The sequence below is a fragment of the Ctenopharyngodon idella genome, chromosome 20 (genome assembly GCF_019924925.1).
Source record: "Ctenopharyngodon idella isolate HZGC_01 chromosome 20, HZGC01, whole genome shotgun sequence".
Lineage (NCBI taxonomy): Eukaryota > Metazoa > Chordata > Actinopteri > Cypriniformes > Xenocyprididae > Ctenopharyngodon > Ctenopharyngodon idella.
This window is the reverse complement of record NC_067239.1, coordinates 21,809,373-21,832,393: the sequence shown is the minus strand read 5'-3', so window position 1 is coordinate 21,832,393 and position 23,021 is coordinate 21,809,373. Positions and strand designations below refer to the sequence as shown.

The 23,021-nt window shown below is 37.2% G+C and overlaps 1 protein-coding gene across 2 annotated transcripts in view; it reads left to right on the top strand.

The window, feature by feature from the left end:
* Nucleotides 1-23,021, top strand: part of nbas (NBAS subunit of NRZ tethering complex) — a 175,149-nt gene that overhangs the window by 74,412 nt on the left and 77,716 nt on the right. Inside the window, exons 36-40 of one of the 2 annotated variants that reach the window (XM_051874425.1) lie at nucleotides 3,305-3,475; nucleotides 4,006-4,119; nucleotides 4,318-4,441; nucleotides 9,603-9,679; nucleotides 11,448-11,585. In XM_051874425.1, coding sequence (XP_051730385.1) covers nucleotides 3,305-3,475; nucleotides 4,006-4,119; nucleotides 4,318-4,441; nucleotides 9,603-9,679; nucleotides 11,448-11,585 — 624 coding nt within the window. Of the gene's footprint in view, nucleotides 1-3,301; nucleotides 3,476-4,005; nucleotides 4,120-4,317; nucleotides 4,442-9,602; nucleotides 9,680-11,447; nucleotides 11,586-23,021 lie in introns of both variants that reach the window. The other variant, XM_051874424.1, reaches the window with a different exon arrangement.

Below are 23,021 nucleotides of genomic sequence, written 5' to 3'. Positions count from 1 at the left end.
GAAAAATGGATCATTTCAGACAGGGTTAAAATGAAGGTTGAAAATAATAATTTTACTGCATATATATGTTTTTTTGTGTGCAAAAATGTTTTATTAACATTGTAAGCTGTTAAGGACTGCTCAGAGACTTTGATTGAAGATCCAAATGCAGTTTTATTGGGACAATCCAGACTTGTAATCCATATAACAGGCAAAAGGTCAAACACACGGACAAACAATCCAAATGAGCAACCGGGCAGAAAACACAGGCAAAGGGTATTTCAGAAAACAGGGAATCAAAAAACCAACACACAGGAAACCAGAATAACGCTAAGAAATGCAGTGTAACAACAAACAATACTTCGCAAAGACTGACAGAAAACACAGGGCATATATATAGGCAGGGTTAACAAGGATAATGAGACACAGCTGAATGTAATGAAGCATAATGAGTCCAAAGGATATGGGAAATGCAGTTCATAAAGCGGTAAAGGAGACAGAAGGAGTGCCCTCTGGTGGCTATCATAGACTGGCAGGTGTGACATAAGTGAACCTCAGTGAACATATTAAAATAAAATAAAAAATCCTTTTCATGACCCCTTTAAACAATTATTATTATTATTATTATTATTATATTGAAGAAGATTAAGAAGATTTTGAAGATTAAGAAGCTACCTTTATTCTCTTTTGAAATGATAAACGATAAATTGTTCACAGTAAGACACTGAACCTGCAGTAAGCAAGTAAAAAGTGTCTATTTGGACTTTTTGCTGACTGTAAGCTTTCATCACATGTTTTACATGAGCACCCATGCTTCATTCATGGCTATAAAATGGTAAAATCTTCCCCTGGATCATTACATTATAGTGGGTTATAAAGCACAGCCTCTGACTGAACTATGAGTTCAATGCCTCAGTGACAATCTCTCTCTGCATTTTTCATACGGTGTAAATATGGCTTCAGAGCCCAGCTACTTTACTCATAGCAAGCGCTGTTTTCACCTCACCATGAGAAAAGACACCCCATGTTTAAAGATTCATGTGCGCACAAAAATACATTTGTGTAAATGTGTGTGGTGTTTATCTGCTAAATGTGCTGAATGAAGTATTGATGAGGTCAAATGTGTGGTTTAGCTTTGTACACAGTCTAGGAGGGCAGTGTGAGCTAGTGTTCATTTCCTGTGCTTCTGACATTTTTGAAAAGTTCAACTAGCACAGTGGTAACATGTAAACGCCTGCATTAGCTTTGGTTTTTTGTCATGTTGCTACAGAGAGCTGGCGGTGCTTTGCTCCGTTGATGGCGGAGAGCGTTCTCGCTCAGGAGTCAATTTACGTCTCTCTGCCTATACCTTCATTTATAATGCATATCGACTTTAGCGCAAGATGACTATAGTAGCGTTTTTGTTTGTTTAATGGGATTAAAGGGAAGTCTCTGTCCCTGCTGGGATTTCCTCTAGTTTCTTTGTGTCTGTATTTTCCTTTCTGGGTAACACTTACCTTAAACGGGACCTATAATGCCCCTTTTAAAAGATGTAATATAAGTCTCTGGTGTCCCCAGAATGTGTCTGTGAAGTTTCAGCTCAAAATACCTCACAGATCATTTATTATAGCTTGTCAAATTTGCCCCTATTTGGGTTTGAGCAAAAACACATCGTTTTTGTGTGTGTCCCTTTAAATGCAAATAAGCTGCTGCTCCCGGCCTGCTTTCCAAAAGAGGTAGAGCTTTAACAGTTCACGCTTCAGTTGCTCAACAATAACAATGACAATTGTCAGTTATGGTGTTCAGCCTTACATTGTTCAAACCGGAGTCGGACACTGATGGAGAGACTCAGGAAGAAGTTAAAATTCTGAATGGTAGGGCTGTGACAGTGGCAATTTTTTACTACCGTGGTGGGAAATCGCCAACAATCGCTGGTGTTGCGGTGGTGGGGTTGATTGGTTTTATATATATATATATATATATATATATATATATATATATATATATATATATATATATATATATATATATATATATATATATATATATATATATAATCTTTATATAGATAATCTATATATAGATTATATATATATATATATATATATATATAGATAGATATTTTTTTTATATATATATATATATTAGGGATGCACCGATAACATTTTTTTAAGGACAGAGTACCGATACTTTTTTCTAGTACTCGCTCATACCAATACCGATTATTAACAATTATACAGTGTTGGGGGCAGGGCCATGCTCGGGGGCACCAGTGTGTCATCGAACCCCCGTTTTAGCTCCGCCAAAAAAGTCCTGAACAGAGAATGGTGAAAAACTGTTTAATGCTCTAACTTCACAATTCAGCACTACCCAATTCACAGTCTTTGTAATGTGTATAAAATCTTAGAGATTGCTTTAGACTTTCGCATTGTCCGTCATTTTACAAGCTACATCAGCCTCAGTAATCTGTCAAAATGACGGACGGGCTTCAGATTTTTTCCGACACTGCTAAAAAAAATTTAGGTTAACGGGACCTCTGAGATATATATATATATATATATACGTCACACTACTCCACGACCGCAGTGGTACGGATGTCATGCTGACCGTTATAGCCCTACTGAATGGTTAGTGGATACATTTAATGGTTGCTGTGGAGTTGATTCAGCTCATTGACTAGCATGTGCCACCATGTTAATCTTTTGTGAAAATCCAGCGTTGAATTGACCCTCGTTTGTTAAGCAGTCTGGTGTAAAATGAAGGCATGGCAACAACACTCTACTACAACAACTCTTCTCAAAAATGGCAGCCCAGCCCTTTGTTGCATGTTCTCGGGGGCAGGGTTTATGTAAATTTTAGGGTTAGTGATGTCACTAACCCAGGAAGAAGCTCTGTGTAGTCCCTACCAGCTGTTTGTTGTAGTCCTTAAACAGAATTCTTTAAAAGAAAATATCTCCCTTTGCATTGAACTTTGAGCATTTTAACTTTGCAGACATTGTTTATGCTCTAACAGCAACATTAAACACTAACTAAAGTTAAAAAAGTGAAATCATAATCAACCACCACTTTAACTAAATTAGCATATTTGCCACTAATTGCAACATGGAAACATTTCGTGTCCTGACTGCCCATGTTTATTTTGCCATGTTTAAAAGTCCACTTCATCCTTGTCCCTTTTTTGTCAAGCACTTACACTCCCACAGCAGCTTTAGAGAAAATACTGTCTTAATGTCCCTATTGAGAAAGCCAAAGGTGTCCTACTGTATTATTTGCTGTAGCTGCATTATAACCACTGTAATTTGATCATTTTGGCTCATGTCTAACCTTTCTTGGCTGCCCATAGCAGGCTGGATCTGCTGTTCCTGGATCAATTAACCCAACAGACCTGCTGCACAGAACCACAGCCCGCACCATAGAGGTCCTGACCAACACTACGATGACCACCAGAGCCGTGCTGACCGCCGTCAGCGACTCCCATTGGTGGAGGGAGTCCCTCAGCTTACTTCGCCCACTGCACGTAAGTCGCATTTAAATTCAGGCTGAAAGGTTTGTTTGCCACTCTCAGAAGTGTAACCACGCTCCTTGCTCCATTATGCATCACTTCTCTTCAAAACACAACCGCCAGGAACAGGTTGGACAAAGCTCAACAGTGAGACTCGCCTGCACATTTTTTGGCAGGTTTTGTTAGGCCATTAAAACCTGGCATGATTGAACGAACCTCTCCCCGGCCGACATCTGCGTGTCTCTTTGTGAAGTGGTTTGTTTTTTGAGTTCCTGTTTCTGTGTCCTCAGTCTGCGGGATTTGCCTGAGGTCCTTCCTGTGAAATGGTTGATGACAAGCAGAAGCTTGTGCATTTCTAATGGCTTTACATCTCTCAAGGCCAGAATCAAGCCACCCCCCACCCCCACCCCCGTCCTTGGCAGAAGGCTCAGGCGCCTTACGAACGTTTATGAGCGCAGCTGAAACATTAATGGCTCCTGCATGCGTGTCTGTGAATGTTTTATGAATATTCTATGAATGTTTAATGAACGTTTATCTCCTCTCAGGGACAAGTCGCGGATAGAAGCCGCACCGGTGCGGCCAATCAGAACGCAGATCTGGAGAGGCAGGGGTGCAGTCCTTTCTACGAGGAGCTGTTCGATGATCCATATGTCAATATGGTAAATTTTACTATATCTCCTTCCTTCTGGCTCTCATCTGTCTGTTTTTCTCCTACAGCTTTATTTTCTCTCTCTCTCTCTCTCTCTCTGTCATTTCCATACCATGTAAAAGATATTTTAGGTAGAATTTTATAATTTCAGAATAAGTAAGCAAAAACAAAAGTGTAATATCTCCACTCTCCTCAATTTCTATTTCAGTCTGAGGATGTATATTCCTCATATGACTACACTCCTCAAGAAGACTTTGCAGAAGTTTTACTGCGGACAGGCAAACTGGCTGAAACCAACAGTGAGGGACAGAATCTCTTTCCTGCAACTGAAGGTAGTGCTCCTTAAACTGTATATATACAAACATTTACACCTAAAATCAACTCTTATCATGGTGACTAGTGACCTCACCCGCCCCAGTTAATCATCCGCCATCAGTCGTCTCTCATCACCCTCTTGTTAGCTGCAGTGTCCTTGCTAGGAATGTTGTAATCTTTTGCCCCCGGGGCAGCTTCTCAGGTACCAGCCGCTCCCTCCGCCTGTCCTCACCTCTCCCTGATGTATCACCACTCGCTGGCTACATGTCTGGAAGAATAGCGTCATATTGATTAATTAATGTGTACTCACCGCAAGCAGACAGCAGTAAATAATGCGCACCCTCCCGATACAAGAGAGATAGCGGCTAGTCAAAATATCAAGGCCTTTTGCTTCAAGATGGATGAGGCGAATGAGAAAATCAATGCAGAGTGATGGGAGGGGTGCAGGAATTTTGGTGGAAGAATGCAAATAGCAAATGTCCCTTTACCTCTTCCTTTCTTATCCTCTCTTTTAATTCCTCCTGTGTCACTGTTGTTCAGTAGCGCACAACAGGCGTAAAGTCACCTTCGTGTGGGAGAACGTGAGATGAAAGGAAAGTGCTTGCGTCAGGCTGATAACGCTAAATTAATGACCTGCACGCTTAAAACGTATGCTAAATACACTTCCTATAAGAAAAGTCATGGTTCTTTGCTCTTGTTTAGATATTGCGCTCATGTCCTCTCTAATCTCTGTTCTTATGTGTGAAATGCTGATAGGTTATGAATTAAGGATGCTTTCCGCTGTTCTGATATGGTCAGAATTTTTTTTTTTCTTTCCATCTGGGCATCACACTTCTGACTATGCAACAGTATTATTTTTCATGTATGTATGAATATATATTAGTGGTGGGACGGTTCGCTGTAAAAAATCGAACCGTTCGGTTCTCCACCAACGGTTCGGTACGGGCTTCCACCTCGGTTCATCCCAAATCTGATGACGCATCTATAGTATGGTTTGTTGAAAACAACGTGCAAAACAGACAGATGGATTTGGCTAATGTATGTTTCAGTCAATGGATATGCATTCTGGTTTCCCAATACGTTACAACAGCGATGATCAAAAGAACATGGACAAAACAGTCACTCGTTGTTTAATGACGTGCCGAAAGCTCTATGACCAGTCATTTACGCCGTCATCACCCAGGTGTTGATGGCGCGTGATGTGAGCGCAGGTGAGACCTGAACATCTCATGTCGCTATCTGTGTTTAAACTAAACTCATTTAAAGCTTGACAATTTAAACATACATCCATAAGACGCGAAAGTGAACGTGCGCGCTGTGAGGAGATTTGTCTGTACTCATCCAAAGCGCATTCATGGAGAGCCGCGTCACAGCGCGCAAGTCTTTCAAGTCTTGCACCTAAACGGATAAATTCACACAAAAATGATGTCAACATGCCCATCTTAGCGAGTATCCTAACAAACATAGTAGGTTATGTCTTAAGAGAAAAACGAGACAGACAGCACATGTGTATCAGTATCAGTGTACTGGATCTTTGAATTATGTCTTAAAGGGACAGCAGTCTAATATTCCTGCTCTCTGTGTTTTAATGTTAATCAAACGACAAAGCACAAAGAAATCACTCTTGACTGAAAAGCTTTTGTAACTTCAATAATGTTTCATCTTTATTTAACAATTCAAAGAAGTTTATATGCAGTGTTATTTTATATTTGATTACTTTATTCAATTTCTGTACCTGAAAGCTGTTAGATACCTAAAGCATTGTTTATTTTATTTGTATCTTAGCTCTCATGTATTTATTTGTGCTGTTTCTTGTAATTAGATTATTTGTTTTTATTTTCTTTATCTTTATTTGACAGTTGTCCTATTTTTTACTGAACATAACACACTGTACCGAAACCGTGATCCTAAAACCATGACACAAACCGAACCTTGAGAAATCTGAACCGTCCCACCCCTAATATGTATAACATATACATACATACATACATACATACATACATACATACGGATGGAATAAATAAATATATAAACAGAAATATATATTTTATATCAAATTATTTTTATATTTAAAATATGTGATTTTTATACATTTCAATTATATATTTATTTATTTATTTATTTTTTAAATATGTATTTATTATATATTTTATATATAATTGAAATGTATAAAAATTACATATTTTAAATATAAAAATAATTTGATATAAAATATATATTTCTGTTTATATATTTATTTATTCCATCCTGCTAATATAAATAAATACAATTATAAATGTTAAATAATGCTGGCAGAATATATATATATATATATATATATATATATATATATATATATATATATATATATATGTATATGTAAATTTTAGGGATGTCAATTTTCATAAATTCCCATAATCAATCGTTGTTTAAAATAATGATCAATTAATTTATTAATCATTAACTTCTCAAATCCTTCTTATTCCATCCTGTCAGTGTCACACGTGTAGCTTGGAAGGTTCTTTTTTTTTTTGTGCATACTGTGCATATTTAAAGTGTGTCAATGTCTTTTTTGGTCTTTATCGCATACTTTTACACTCACACACACACACTCTAGAATAGAACAGAGCACAAGTTTTTAAGTATAATGACAGCCTCCATCTCTGATCAGCTTCTCTGTGTTACTGTGTGAAGCCACACCTCTCTAGTTTTCAATGTTAAAGGGACTTTGAGGAAGGATGTGTTAAAAGAAGCTGTCAAACAGCTGTGAACACTAAAACAGTTACTGTTAGGAACTCATCACCTTTATTATTTCAGCACACGCAAGACTCCCTCTGCTCCAAGTGTTTTTGATAACATTGTCTTGCCAAGATTGTTTGATGCGCAAAATGTCTTTGATACCATCACAGGCTCAGAATGGCAGAATAAAACCTAACACTGTATTGCAGTTGTGTAAAAAATGGGAACTGATGGGCTGCCGAAAAAATTACTCTCACGTCACCTGCTGATCGTATTTGAGAGTCTGGCGCTGCATATGTCTGCACAGCAGTCTGCCTTTGTTTCATACAGTAACATTTCTTCACTAGCTTTGCACGTATTGCTCTTGTGTGTGTGTTATTCAGGGTTAACGAATGTTTACAATTGTCCCACAGGGTGTTTGTGGTCAGATCCTAATTGATCCAATTTAGCCACAATGCCTGTAAAGTTTAGTTCTCTGTTAAATGAGGTGAAGCTTACGATCGCAAGGTCATTATCACATACAGTACACTTTACGGATGGAATAATCATGTAGTATGTTGAAGTATCTCGTATATTCAGATGAGACTCATCTGAAGCAGTTAAAACCCTTTATACGGTATCAGATTTTCATATTGCGATAATTGCTGAAGCTTTTATCACGGTATACGTTTTAACACGATATTGAAGTAATTAGCAAAAATGTGTTATCAGGTTTAATAACTTTTTTCTTATAACAAAAACAACTGAACATTTAAAGGCACAATATGTAAATTTTCGCCGGTGGAAAAGAATAGAGACAGGACTCGGGCAGAAATTATGTTCATGGATGAGATTAACGTTACTATAGTATGAAGAAGAACAGGGCTGAGCGCTGTGCGAGCAGAAAAGAGGCCGGTGGAGCGATTGCTAATGAGACATGCGCGAAACACATTTCGAGAGCAGCAGGACTTTTATTATGCCGCAGTCACCGCTTCCGCTTTTTCCGGTCCAGCGTATATGTGGGGTAAAGCAACGTTGTTTTATCATATTAGATACATTTGTGTGTTGAAAGTTGTTATAGTGCTACTCTGCGTTCACTCGGCGGCTACTATGAGACACTTGTTGCACACTGCAGTATGCTAGATCGAAATTTGGCATGGTAAAACATGGTACTCGCTGTAAATCAAGAAAACGAGATTTAAATAATAAGACTTACTATGTTGAGCTATACAACATACAAAATTTATAAAGTATTTAAAGGGTTAGTTCACCCAAAAATGAAAATTCTGTCATTAATTACTCACCCTCATGTCGTTCCACACCCGCAAGACTTTCGTTCATCTTCGGAACACAAATGAAGATCTTTTTGATGAAATCTGAGAGCTTATGTTCGCTGATCAATGTTTATATGAGAGTAAAAGCCTAAATTTAATCTGTTCATCATATAAAGCGATCGAGTCTCTTCAGACAATTTTGACTAAACCGCTCAATTCTTAAGGATTAGATTTACGATCTCTTTAGAACTTTTTGAAGCATCAAAGTTTTAATTGCGTAGCTGTCTATGGACAGAAAACTCAGATTTCATCAAAAAGATCTTCATCTGTGTTCCGAAGATGAACGAAGGTCTTACGGGTTTGAAACGACATGAGGGTGAGCAATTAATGACAGAATTTTTATTTTTGGGTGAACTAACCCTTTAAGTATTTGGTGCTATGATAAACAATTTTGTGAATACAAAATACTGAATTGCTGTTTGAAAAAGAAAGTAGTGCAGCCTGCTTTGTTTACGAGGTTACCAGGGTAACGGCTGCATATCTGGTGTTACATAAGCACCACCTACTGTCAGAGAGTGAATGTGCATTTTCGTTCAGCGCGTCTCTTTCACTCGTTCATGCTTCTCATCCATGTTGGGATTGTTTACATCAGTGTGCATGCCTCTTCGACGTAGCATACATGCAGTTGTTGTACATTTTAACCGGTTGATGGAAAAATATTCTTAAAATGCATTCTGAATAATTCGTAAAAAATAATTATCCACGGTATTTGCCCACAATAACAATACCGTGCATGTTAATTATCTGTATCTGGCGTGTCTGTTCAGTGCAACATCGCACAAATAGAAACCAAACAAACAACGAAATATTCTATTATCCTGTTGCATCTTGCTTGTTGTGTCTGGACAGGAGATTTGCACGTAAGGGAGATTTTGCATCATAGACAGCCTCTCGTATCTTAATGCTTTTTTAAATATTTTTTTGGTCAAGGGTAAGAATATGTTCTGGGCCTCAATCTGCATTATGCTCTCAGTATTGCTGTCACAGTCACAGTACACTGCCAATGAGAGCCATAGTGGTTCATTTTCATCCCTCTCTCTCTTCTGTCACGTCATGTTACAGTAAAGCAAGGAGGTGCTTCTCTGCAGGAATAACTCTGAAATATTCATCCTTTATTTTTCTCTCCGTCTCCTCTGTCATTTCATAGTGCTCCTTCAGCTGGCCAGTGATGCTTTTCCTAAAGATATGACACTCGCCCTGGCCTATTTACTGGCTCTTCCTCAGGTGAGTTTGACTGCTCTATTTGCAGAACTCTCTCTTTCTCTCATTTTGAGTGACTGTGTGTGTGTGTGCAGGAGGGTATGCTTGAGCTCTGGTGACTCAGATTATGGTTTTTCATATCTGTTTCTCTCACTGCAGTTAAAATCGTGTGGTATTGAAAGATAAAACCATTTAAAAGTCACTGAAAATCTGATATCAAGTCTAATACCTATTAGCCTCTGTCCTGGTAAGTCCAGGGCCTCCATTTCAAAGTGTTATTGCATTTTCCTGATCCAGATCGGTTCATGCTCTAATAAAATCATCTGAAAAAAATCTTTATGGGCTTAAAATTGATAGCATGTCATCAGTGATGCCTCTCAGTTCATTATCAGGTGAAGTTGGGTTGAAATTGATGTCGTTAGTGTGGCCATTGTCCTCTACTGCTTTATCCTCGATGGTCCTCATGGGTCGAGTTCCTGAGACATTCAGTCACTCAAAGTACTCATCCTGCTTATTATTGACATTACTACAAGTGTCAAAGGTCCCATTGTCCCATTTCTTTTTGTCACTTTATCACACACAAGTGTTTTTTTTTGTTGTTGTTTTTTTCAAATATAGATTTTTTTTTTTTTTTTTTTTTTTTTTTAGATTTTTGTGGTCTGAACTGGTCTGAATGTGAAATCTGTTGTTTACAAACTGATCCAATCCATGTAGTTTGAAATTCAATTTAGAATGATTTTTCTGATTTTTTTTTTTTTTTTTTTTTTTTTTAACCTCAGACTAAAATGCATGTTTGAACTGTTTTAACTGAAAGCAATTTGCACTGACATAGCTTAAAATATGTCGGTGTCATTTTTTTGTCTCAAGATGCACACCAGTAATGTTTTTATCTAAGGCATGTTTATGAAAGCTACTTAAATGTCCTAATTGAACTAAGGTCTAATCCTGGCTTAATCCTAAACCCTGTCTGTGAAACCAGGCAATCATGTTTGTAACTTCTGGCAAGGGTTATGATAGTTTTGAATTTTTCTTAAATTTTTATTTGTCTTTCAATTGAGTTTTTTTTTTTTTTTTTTTTAATTTTTTTTAGTTTCCATTATATTATTATTAGTTTGAGTTTTCTATTTTAGTGGCATATTTATGTTTAATGAGGCAATTTGTATAAAGTTTTATAATATACTTTTTTAAACTAAAATTTATTTGAGGTCATTTTTAATTTAATTTAATTTGTTTGGAGTCATTAAAATGCTTTTAGTCTCAGTTTTTCCTTATTTTGTTTTATTTTATTTATTTATTTTTATTAACAATAATAATCCCATGTCATACAAAGGGCACAGTATTGTCTCAAAGTGTCCGAACACACTTTTTTTTGCTCACTCTTTACATATATAAATGCCAATTCACACTGCACTAACAGACGGCGACTAACGCGGACAGTCACCAGATAACTGTACGTCACTTCTCAGACATTCCACGACCCTACAAACACTGATTCAGCATGTTCAATGGGCAAAAACAAGCACCGATCAACAGCAACAGATGCACACGAGGTAACACACCGATCCAACAAGACCCAAAAAGAGTTTGTTGCCGTCTGTTGGTGCAGGTGTGAATTGGCCTTAAACTATGTTGTGGTTTTGGATGCGATATATGTAACATTCTTTATGTAGTGAATGAATCAGCAGTTTTGGACACAGTACTGTATGTGCAAAAAGTCTTAAGGATCAGTTTTGAAAACGAAATTAGATAAGTTTGCAGTGTGAACGCACCTCTTATTGTTTTTCTATTTCAGGTGTTGGATGCTAACACGTGTTTTGAGAAGCAGCCCCCATCAGCACTGTCTCTGCAGTTAGCTGCGTATTACTACTCTCTTCGGATCTACTCCCGCCTCGCACCCTGCTTTAAAGACAAGTGCAGCCCACTTTACCGGGTAAGCGTGCACATACACTTTTCTCTCTGTCACCCTCCATTCCACAGCCATTATTCTTTATCTGGCACTTTAGCAAGTTTCCAAACACTTACACGAGTCAAGAACAGAATTCATTAGCGATACAATAAAAGTTCTCACCTTGAAAAGGCCTGATAAAACAGTATCAGCTTTTTCTCTCTCTTTGTTTTGCCCATTTCTGTGCACATTCCTCCTCTGTCTCTTTTGCACATCTTCTATGGTGTCATTCTTTTCCTCTTTTCTTGTAATATTTCAGGTTTATCTGCATTACACATGACAGCACTTTACCGCTTCCCTGCAAAATTTTGCATCTTCTCTCTGCACGCTTCTTTTCTCATTTTTCCTGTTACTCTCTCCCCCCGTTCTATTATCATAATTCCATCTTTCATTTTCACCCTCTGTTGCACCTCAGCATCTCTCCCTCTCATTCCCCTCCTAACTCTCGTCTCCTTTTCCTCCTCTCTCTTGCTCTCTCTCTCTCGCTCTCTCTCTCTCTCTCACTCTGTGTGTGTTATAATGATGCTCCTCTCAGTTCACTTTGAGAGTTGTTAGTTAACGAGGAAGGAACACTATCTCTATCTTATCCCTTCACACCGTGTTTTTCCTGACCACAGGACTCAATAAACGCCTCATCATTATGATGAGCTCTAGCATCCTCATCATGAAGGTCAGCATTTATGTGCTAGTTGGCTAACACTTCATAAAACCTATAAAACATCATGAGCAAACATCAAGGCTTCAAGGCTTCTCACAGGATTTGACAAAGTGAAGTGTATAATGATGATGGTAATGCGAGGAAAGATTGTGTGGCACTTTACACAAATAGGGTACCAAATGAAGTCTTTCCTACTTTGAACAAAGAAGTGCTTAAAGGGCTAGTTCACCCAAAAATGAAAAACTGATCAGCAAACATAAACAGAAGCTCAGCCGAACCTGCTTGATGCGCAAGAACAAACCTCTTGCAGAAGCTCAAACGTGCTGCGTAAACACATGAGAATGAACCTGATCGCTTCTTGCACGTCATGCGAACATGCTTGAGGTTCCATCGGTATACCACAACTGATGTGTGAGTTGATGAATGTTTATGTGAATAAAAGCCTAAATTAAATCTGTTCATCATATGAAGTGATTGTTTCTCTTCAGAAAATTTTGGATTCATTTGTTCTTGTGCTTTTGATCCTTTAAAAAAACAAAACGGACAACCTAGTGTACCGTATTAGTGGAGAGTTACTTCTGGTAACACTTTAGTTTAGGGTCCAATTCTCTCTATTAACTAGTTGCTTATTAGCATGCATACTCAGATATTGACTGTTTATTAGTACTCATAAAACACATATTAATGTCTTATTCTGCATGACCATATTTTACATCCCTTAATCCTAGCCAATACCTAAACTTAAAAACTACCTTACTAACTATTAATAAGCAGTAATTAGGAGTTTATTGAGGCATAAGTCGTAGTTAATAGTGAGAATTGGAATCTAATCTAAAGTGTGACTTCTTTCCCTCCACTTATTGAAACTATGCACCGATCCGCCTTTTTCACTTCCGAATATATATTCCGAATTTTATATATAAATATAGGCTATACTATAAAATTAAAAGACATTTTTTTTTAAATTTATAGCAGAGTTTTTTTTTTTAATGAGGCAGCAACATATGATAGATAGGACAGAACAAAAAATGCTATTAACAATCTTTCATTGCGCAAAAGTATTATAAAATGAACGGCTCCCATACAGAGCGGCACAAAGCGCTTATGCGCATCCTGTGTGCAGAATGATGCGCTTGAAGCATCATGGATTCACAGCGCGCAGCCGCAGCGCTCCGCATTGAAAAGTTCAAAGCACAAAGTGAAGATATATTGATGCGTATTGTATTACCGGTATCGTTGTCTACAGATGAAGTATAATAATAGAAACACTGATTCATCTTGGAGAAATTTTCATTGTGTTGACTGTCGTAACCGAACGCAACACACAGTTTGAATGCTGAATGGAGAATGACTGACAGCCGTAGCGGAGGGAGGCATTTACATGAACTTTAATTTAACGACTTAAATATTTATCTGTACCTCAAATGCAACTATGGAATGACTTCAGAACACTTGGAATATAGTGCACGGAAACTTTATGGTGCTTTTTAATGTTTTTGTGCCTTTTGTGGAGCTTAACAATAACACAGAATAGTACACGCACAATATCGGATTTGGATCGGTGCATCCCTAATTGAAACTCGATATTTGTTCAAAAGTTGGGATCATCTCATCTTCACAGTAGTTACATTTCACACTGCGGCTTTTCATTTTCATTCCTCTCCAGTCCGACTTTCGGTGGGCGACTTCTGGTCTGCTTGTAACACTAATGTTATGGTCCTTAAAAAAGTGAACTTTCACTGTGCCCCTACATTTTTGAGACTTTGACTCCTGAAAGATGTAAGCGTAGAGCCCTGCACTGAATTCAGAAGGGAAGCCTAGAAGTGCACAACTTTTACACAAGTTTTATTGGATGGAGATTGCAGTGCCTGCGAATGTTGACTCAAATTCAGAAAGACATTATATACAAATACTGTGCCACAGCTTCTCGGTTTCTTAATTTACATAAACACAAAAATACAAATTGTGAATCCATTTCAATATGTACAAAAAATAGAACAATTTTACTCTCTCGTTTTCAAAATATGGCTTAGAAAAGGAGACAAACAAGGAAAGAAAATTTTGATTCGGAAGCGGTTTGATGTTTTAATATTTAGACAAAGTTTCAGTGAACACTTGTCTCCTGCTGACACAAGATTGGCAGTTTCAAGACATTTTGTTTTAATGAAGCAGACCTGCAAGCTAATTCTGTGAACTCAAGTCATTAAACTTTTTTGCTCTTGTGAGCTTGAAACCGTCTGTGTTTGTTTCGGAGTCTTTACACAGTTCGTTTCTGAGAGCTGTCATTTAGTCATCAGCTCTCTGCTTAGCTACAGGCTGATCAGGTTGCATGACAAAACAACACAAGGAAATGTTCTTGTAATTATATCGCAGTGTAAAAAATATAAAGCAGCACTGTGGCTCTGTCATAGTTTTACAGAGATCACAGATACAAAGTCAGTTTCTAGGAAAATGAAGTGTATGCAAAGTGGGATTTTTATTTGCCTAAAAATGAAAATTCTGTCATTTACTCAGCCTCGTGTTGTTCCAAACCTGTATGACTTTGTTTTTACAGAACACTAAAAGAAGATATTTTGAAGAACAGTGTGTTCCAAACAACACTGGACCTCATAGACATTCATTATATAGACAAAAAAATATGTTTTTCAAAATATCTTCTTTTTTGTTCCGCAGAAGAAAGAAAGTCATACAGGTTTGGAACAACATGGGGGTGAATAAATTGGCGTTAAAGAAATTTGCATTTCTGAGTGAACTGTCCTTTTAAAGTCAAGCTATTTTTCTTTTCTTTTCTATTGTCTATATCAGATAGCCCTGAAAGGACACATAAAAACAAAAACAAAAAAATGGTGATTTTTCGATATACATGTCATTTGTTCCATAATTATTATAGTTATTTGGTCCATAATTATTGTTTTTGAAAGAAGTTTCTTATGCTCACAGACACTAAAAAACACTGGTTTAAAAACAACCCAATTTTGGGTAAATATAGGACAGAACACATGTTAATTTTACCCAGCAAATTGGGTTGTTTATTTAACTCAGCATAATGGGTAGATTAATTTTTACAATAATACTAGCTTTTTTTTTTTTTTTTTTTTTTCATACATGAATTACTGTTTACGGATTAACTTAAATCCTCTAAACTTTTTTTAAATATTCCACACAACCACTGGTTTGCATGATAATTCCTTTACTTTCCATCATATTTTTTTTTCATACTTAATACATATTGCCTACATTTAAGCTTGTATTAGAAGCCAAATTTTAGAAGTACAATTTAAACATTTAGAAGTAATTCAAGTGTAATTGACCAGTCTCTGTTGTCCTGTTTCCACCATAACGGCGCTGGATCTTATGCCGGAGATGGCTCGCCTTTGGCGGGGGGAACTGCTGACTTCAGACCACCACCCTGTGCGTTTCACTCTTAGCCGAAAAATGCTGTGACTGACTCCATAACCTGTCCATAAATAATCAGTGTACAATTCTGAGAACATATTTTAACATCCTAAGTATTTATATTCTCTATATTTTTGAATATAATCATAAAATTGTATGCAAGGCATCAGACGTTTCCATCACGTGAAAAGACCGACGCGACACTCGTTTAGGTGACTCACATCACGCCCCTGTATGTTGCTTTGCATAAAATTAAATGACATACAGAACAATAATGAATTTTTAGATAAAATAAAACATACACAAACCTGTATTTTACCACAGACATGCACCAATTTGACTGCTCTCTCCTGAAGAGGTCGCAAAAAGCCTGCGATAAATAACTCAACCCCTGGGTTATGTCTGACCCAGGGTAACACAAAAACTTGAAAAATCCAAAAGGCTCAGCCCAGCACTTGGGTACAAAAAAATAACCCACGATTTTTTAGAGTGAAGGCTGCAATTATTTGATCAAAAATACTGTAACAATAAAATAAAATTAAATAAAACCGTAATATTGTGAAATACAAAGGTACAAGACTGTGTACTTACTGGCTTTATTGAGGGAAAGAACTACAATCCCATGAAGCATTATGAACAGCACAATCAAAGTTGAAGTTGAAATAATGTGTACTAACGTCTTGAACAGAAGTAAATACCATTGCTTAACAACCTCGTAGCTCACAGTTGGTCTGTTACCGTTAAAAATCAATTTGCCTATGGGTTAAATGAATGTTTTTACTGACTGTTGCATTCTATTACTTCAGTCTTCAGTGTCACATGATCCTTCAGAAATCATTCTAATATGTTGATTTAGGGCTCAAGAACATTGCTTATTATTATCAATGTTGAATCCTTTTTAAATCCTCTTAGAAAAATAGAAGTTCAAAAAGAACAACATTTGTTTGAAATAGAAATCTTTTGTAACATTATAAATCTGGACAGGAAGGACAGAAAACAGAAACTTTGAAGAACCCGTGAACTGTGAGATCGCCCTTGAGCGCAGCAGTTAGTCCCAGGGCCGCTCCAGGTTCCTGCCAGGTGTGTACAATAAATAGAACACCCGTTAAAAAAACACACTCAAATAAGGCATGTCACAAGTCTATTATTTGGTTTGATTTTATGTGCTTTTAGCATTGTTCGGATTGCGCCTCGGCAGGAAATAAAATAATGACAGACCCTTGAGTTACTTACTTTAGCCTGTTTCTTTCTTCTTTCAAGTCTGAACTGGAAACTTTGAATGGCCTTTTTAAAAAGCAATACAAAAGGTCATAGAGGGAAATTGTTTGTTGATGCTTTTCAAGGTTACAGTTCGCTGGATCCACGGCCACACACTGCCCACAGGTGCACTTTTGTGATTTTGTGTTTCAAGGAAAGCTGAGGTAATAAGTGGCCAGTGTTTACTGTACACCGTATAGCAATTCGCACATCCGCACGAACACACTCTTCTTAATGGATGGTAATGTTCCTCTGTGTGGCGTTGGTTAAATGCTAGAGAAAATCCATTACCGCTGATGGAAGGAGAAAGAATATGATGTTCTGTGTGTTTTATTTCCATCTGTTCTCTTTCCAAGTGACATTTCGCTTCGTGTTTGCTAATATTTGTTGAAGGAGACGGTCTTGCGACAGGCGAGCTGTAAAACAGGCCTCAAACGCCCCCGTCATTTGTACCTCTTCAAATTCTCATCGTCTTATCCATTTGTTTCTTCATTTGCCTCTCCACTCATTTCTTTCATGGTAATCCATTTATCCTTCCTTTTCTCTTAATTTAAACCTCCTCTTTCTCGCCCATAACACATAATCTGTTTCTCTAGCCCATCACACATCCATCCCTGTGCTTTCCTTTGCTTTCTTGCCCTTTTTTTTCCCCAAGAAGATCCCCCTCAGACATCATCACTATCAGAGGCAGCACATGTACGTGTTGTTATTGAAAGTAAGTAGGTCCGTAGGAGCGTGCAGTCGGGCCTCTGGATGAATTCTGCTCCATCTGAAACGGCGCACTGCCTTTGCATTGCAAATTAAGCCCAACAAGATGTTTCTTTCAAATCTAAGTGCATAATTATGTTCTCTGTGTAGGAATGAGACTGTGATCCTGTTGTACTGTGACGCCCTACTAACAGTGAGCAAGTGTTTTCTCCCGTAACCGGTGTTGTTTTCTGTTCCTGATTCTGTTGAAATGGAAAGCAGCACATGCCTTAAATGGAAGCAGTGCATCCCTGGAAAAGCATGCTTTCTACTTTTCTTTGCACAAGGAAAAGATCTGTGATCTTTTGAATTACTTCAGTTTAGATGGATCTTTGTGTATAAATTATTCTTTGATATAGTGTAGTGTGTGTTTGTTCTAGTTTATTTTATTTACATAAATGTGAATGGAAGATACATTGTATATAAGCAATTTTTGAAGTTTGGGAGTTTGGACAAAGCCTAGTCTTCAGTATCACATGATCCTTCAGAAATCATTCTAATATGCTGTTTTTGTGCTTAAGAATAATTTATCAATGTTGAAAACAGTCATGCTGCTTAATATTTTTAGAGAAACTGATTCATTTTTGTCAGGATTCTTTGATGAATAGTTCAAAACCAAAGCATTTATTTGAAATAGAAATCTTTTGTAACATTATAAATGTATTTTCTGTCACTTTTACTCAATTTAATGCAATCTTGCTGATTTAAAAGTTAGTTTTAAAAAAGTTTATTTAAAAAAGAAAAAAATCTTGCTGACCCCAAAATTTTGAACCATAATTTGTGTGTATATATGTAATTAAATTATATAATCAATTATTATAAATATTATTAACAATTATTATAATGAAAAATACAAACCCGATTCCAAAAAAGTTGGGACACTGTACAAATTGTGAATAAAAAAGGAATGCAATAATTTACAAATCTCATAAACTTATATTTTATTCACAATACAATATAGATAACATATCAAATGTTGAAAGTGAGACATTTTGAAATGTCATGCCAAATATTGGCTCATTTTGGATTTCATGAGAGCTACACATTCCAAAAAAGTTGGGACAGGTAGCAATAAGAGGCCGGAAAAGTTAAATGTACATATAAGGAACAGATGGAGGACCAATTTGCAACTTATTAGGTCAATTGGCAACATGATTGGGTATAAAAAGAGCCTCTCAGAGTGGCAGTGTCTCCCAGAAGTCAAGATGGGCAGAGGATCACCAATTCCCCCAATGCTGCGGCAAAAAATAGTGGAGCAATATCAGAAAGGAGTTTCTCAGAGAAAAATTGCAAAGAGTTTGAAGTTATCATCATCTACAGTGCATAATATCATCCAAAGATTCAGAGAATCTGGAACAATCTCTGTGCGTAAAGGTCAAGGCCGAAAAACCATACTGGATGCCCGTGATCTTCGGGCCCTTAGACGGCACTGCATCACATACAGGAATGCTACTGTAATGGAAATCACAACATGGGCTCAGGAATACTTCCAGAAAACATTGTCGGTGAACACAATCCACCGTGCCATTCGCCGTTGCCGGCTAAAACTCTATAGGTCAAAAAAGAAGCCATATCTAAACATGATCCAGAAGCGCAGGCGTTTTCTCTGGGCCAAGGCTCATTTAAAATGGACTGTGGCAAAGTGGAAAACTGTTCTGTGGTCAGACGAATCAAAATTTGAAGTTCTTTTTGGAAAACTGGGACGCCATGTCATCCGGACTAAAGAGGACAAGGACAACCCAAGTTGTTATCAGCGCTCAGTTCAGAAGCCTGCATCTCTGATGGTATGGGGTTGCATGAGTGCGTGTGGCATGGGCAGCTTACACATCTGGAAAGGCACCATCAATGCTGAAAGGTATATCCAAGTTCTAGAACAACATATGTTCCCATCCAGACGTCGTCTCTTTCAGGGAAGACCTTGCATTTTCCAACATGACAATGCCAGACCACATACTGCATCAATTACAACATCATGGCTGCGTAGAAGAAGGATCCGGGTACTGAAATGGCCAGCCTGCAGTCCAGATCTTTCACCCATAGAAAACATTTGGCGTATCATAAAGAGGAAGATGCAACAAAGAAGACCTAAGACAGTTGAGCAACTAGAAGCCTGTATTAGACAAGAATGGGACAACATTCCTATTCCTAAACTTGAGCAACTTGTCTCCTCAGTCCCCAGACGTTTGCAGACTGTTATCCCCTCTTCTTTTTATGCCACACAGTGGTAAACATGGCCTTGTCCCAACTTTTTTGAGATGTGTTGATGCCATGAAATTTAAAATCAACTTATTTTTCCCTTAAAATGATACATTTTCTCAGTTTAAACATTTGATATGTCATCTATGTTGTATTCTGCATAAAATATTGAAATTTGAAACTTCCACATCATTGCATTCCTTTTTTTATTCACAATTTGTACAGTGTCCCAACTTTTTTGGAATCGGGTTTGTACCTCACTGTAAAAAACAAAAAAACAAAAAAAAAAACCCGGCAGCTGTGGTTGCCAGAAATTTACGGTAGCAACATCTTAGGTTTTACAGATTTAAATGTACTTAAATGTACAGTAAAAAATGTATTTCATTAACTGATATAATGTTAATTTACCAACCTAATGAAGTATTAATATCTGTTTTGTACCTTTGTAATAACCACCAATAACAAATGGTGATGAGAAAGTCACATGATGAATCAAAGCTCGTCACAAACAGCTTTTCCACAACATTCACACAAACATAAAACACCATCATGGTAACATTAAAAAATGCTATAAACATTAATTTAACAACATTAGATGCAAAACAACACCCTAATGAACAGAACTGATTAGAAAAAAACTAAGATTTATTTCAACGAAAATACATCACATGTGAAGTATCACGCAGGGAATTCTGTGAATGTCAATTTACGTTTTTTTCAATGTAAATTAAACAATAATTTGTTCTTTTTCACTTCCAAAAACAGTACATTTAACAGTATTTTACTGTAAAATTACATTTAATGTAATATTACAGTTATTCACTATATATAGTATGGAATCTTTCTGTTAACAAATGAACAGTTTTTATCTGTAGCATTTTTACAGTCTTTTAAAATCATGATAAGTGTACATAGATTCCATTAATTTTTTTTTATTTTTTTAAATAAAAATAGATCCAGTAGGTCCAGTTTTAATAGATTTACTACAGATATAATTATAGTACCATAATACATAACATTTAATTACCTAATCTGTCACATAGTATTGTCGGTTACAGTACAACATCAATTAGTAGTGCATTAAAATGCTTATTTGCATTTCTGAATTATCATCCCATCTGCAGCTATTGCTTAGATTCTAATCTCCCTTGATGGTGTTTATTAGATTATTCTGGGGTTAAATCCCTTGCTCTGGGCTGATTAGTTCATGAATCGTCCCCTGTAGGGTTTGAATTGCCAAACTTTCGATTACCAGCCTAGATCTTCTATACAACGCATCCATTCACTGATGTGGAATAAAAGGCAGTACTCCAGTAAGAATATAAAATGGCACGTCAGCTAAAAGACTACCTTAGGTCTTTGAAATCTACTTACAGAGATATTGTTGCTTGATAAACACATTATTAACGATTGACGCATTTACAGCCGGTGCTGCGTCTGTCATACACAGCGCAAGCTTGTAATTTAATATTGCATTGTGAGTACCAGCAAGGATGCGGTGATTAGTTATTAGCTTTTTATTTGATGTTGATAGATGTTCCTTTTAACACACCATGTGCATTTTTTTTTTATGTGCATTAGGCATCAGTAGGCGAAGCTTTAATCCTTTTAAACAAGCTCCTTTTTATAATAAAGCCCCATCCAGTCAGATCTTTGGTGGCTGCAGTCGAGTTGTTCACTGTGTGTCGTTAGCACCTCCGTATTTGAGAAGGGGAATCAAAATGCTGTTTAGCATAATTGTCAGGGTGAGAGCAAGATAGACAAACCATCGAGTACACGACTGTTCATCATGCAGTAAACACACACACAAGGACATATTCAGCCCACCTATGCGCTCATTATATTTAAATAGGTGTTTGTAAGCACATACTATTTTTCAGCCCAAACCTTTTGAGTGTTTTTAGATGCCGCAGTTATCATTATTTTGATTTGCGATTCAAAAAGTTGTAATCGTAAAGTGTGAATGATCATGCATTAGATTTCAGGCCTTTCAGGGAGGCACCAAACCGACCACCTCTGCACTCTTGTACACACACACCTGTGGACGTTTAGCATAAATAGATGGCGATGCGGATGCAAAATGCAATAAGCCTTTATTTATTTTACTGCACTGAAGACTAAAAACATGCAAATATGCAGTGAACCTCGTACATTAACCCATCCAAAAAGGTCTTTTAACATCATTAGAGGTAATTACCATCTAAAACCCGCCTGAATTCTCGGGCATGTCTGCCGCAGGGTCGGTTATTATAGTTCACATGCCTGATTACATGCGCACAAAACACAGGGCAGGTGCGAACAACAGGAAGAGCAAAGGATGGATAGGAATTGACAGATAAGCTACAGAGTGAATCTTGCTTGTGGTTGGATTGTCACTCTCTAAAGACAAAGTACGAGAGAGACAGAAAGGGAATAGCTGGATAAAGATGTTTCATCATGAAAGAGCTTGTCTCAGAGAGGGGGTTCAAATGCTCGCCATATCCATCCATCATGTCTCTTTTCTGCATCCCACAGATCAGTGGTTCTCAACCGGTGACCTAAAAATGAGTTGAAGGTCTGTTATGGTCACAGACAGCAGGGGAAAACTATTTTAAATGCAGCTAACCATAAAATGGTGCCTGGATTCATGTGTCAGTTGGTAGAAGTAGGCAGAGTAGAAGATGCCAATATGGCGTTAAATTATGACAAACTACATACTTGCATTGAGGATAAACCAGTGGTGTTATTGTTAATTAAAACTAATAAAAGTAGTTTTAAGGAATCTAAATAAATTCTGGGGAAAAAAAATAAAAAATCTTGTCTTTTTCTTGCTCCATCTGTTTCTCATCCCTTTATCCTGCTCTGGTCCTTAAAGGGATAGTTCACCCAAAAATGAAAATTACCCCATAATTTACTATATGACTTTCTTCTTTCAGCCAAACACAATCAGAGTTATATTAAGAATAGCCTGGCTCGTTTAAAGCTTTATAATGGGAGTGATTGGAGGATGAGTTTTTGAAGTCCAAAAAAGTGCATCCATCGATCATAAAACCTACTCCACACGGCTCCTAGGGGTTAATAAAGGCCTTCTAAAGCAAATCGATGCATTTGTGTAAGACAAATATACTTATTTAAAACTTTCTAAAGTAAAATAACGAGCTTCCAGTGCAACAGCCATACGCATTTGA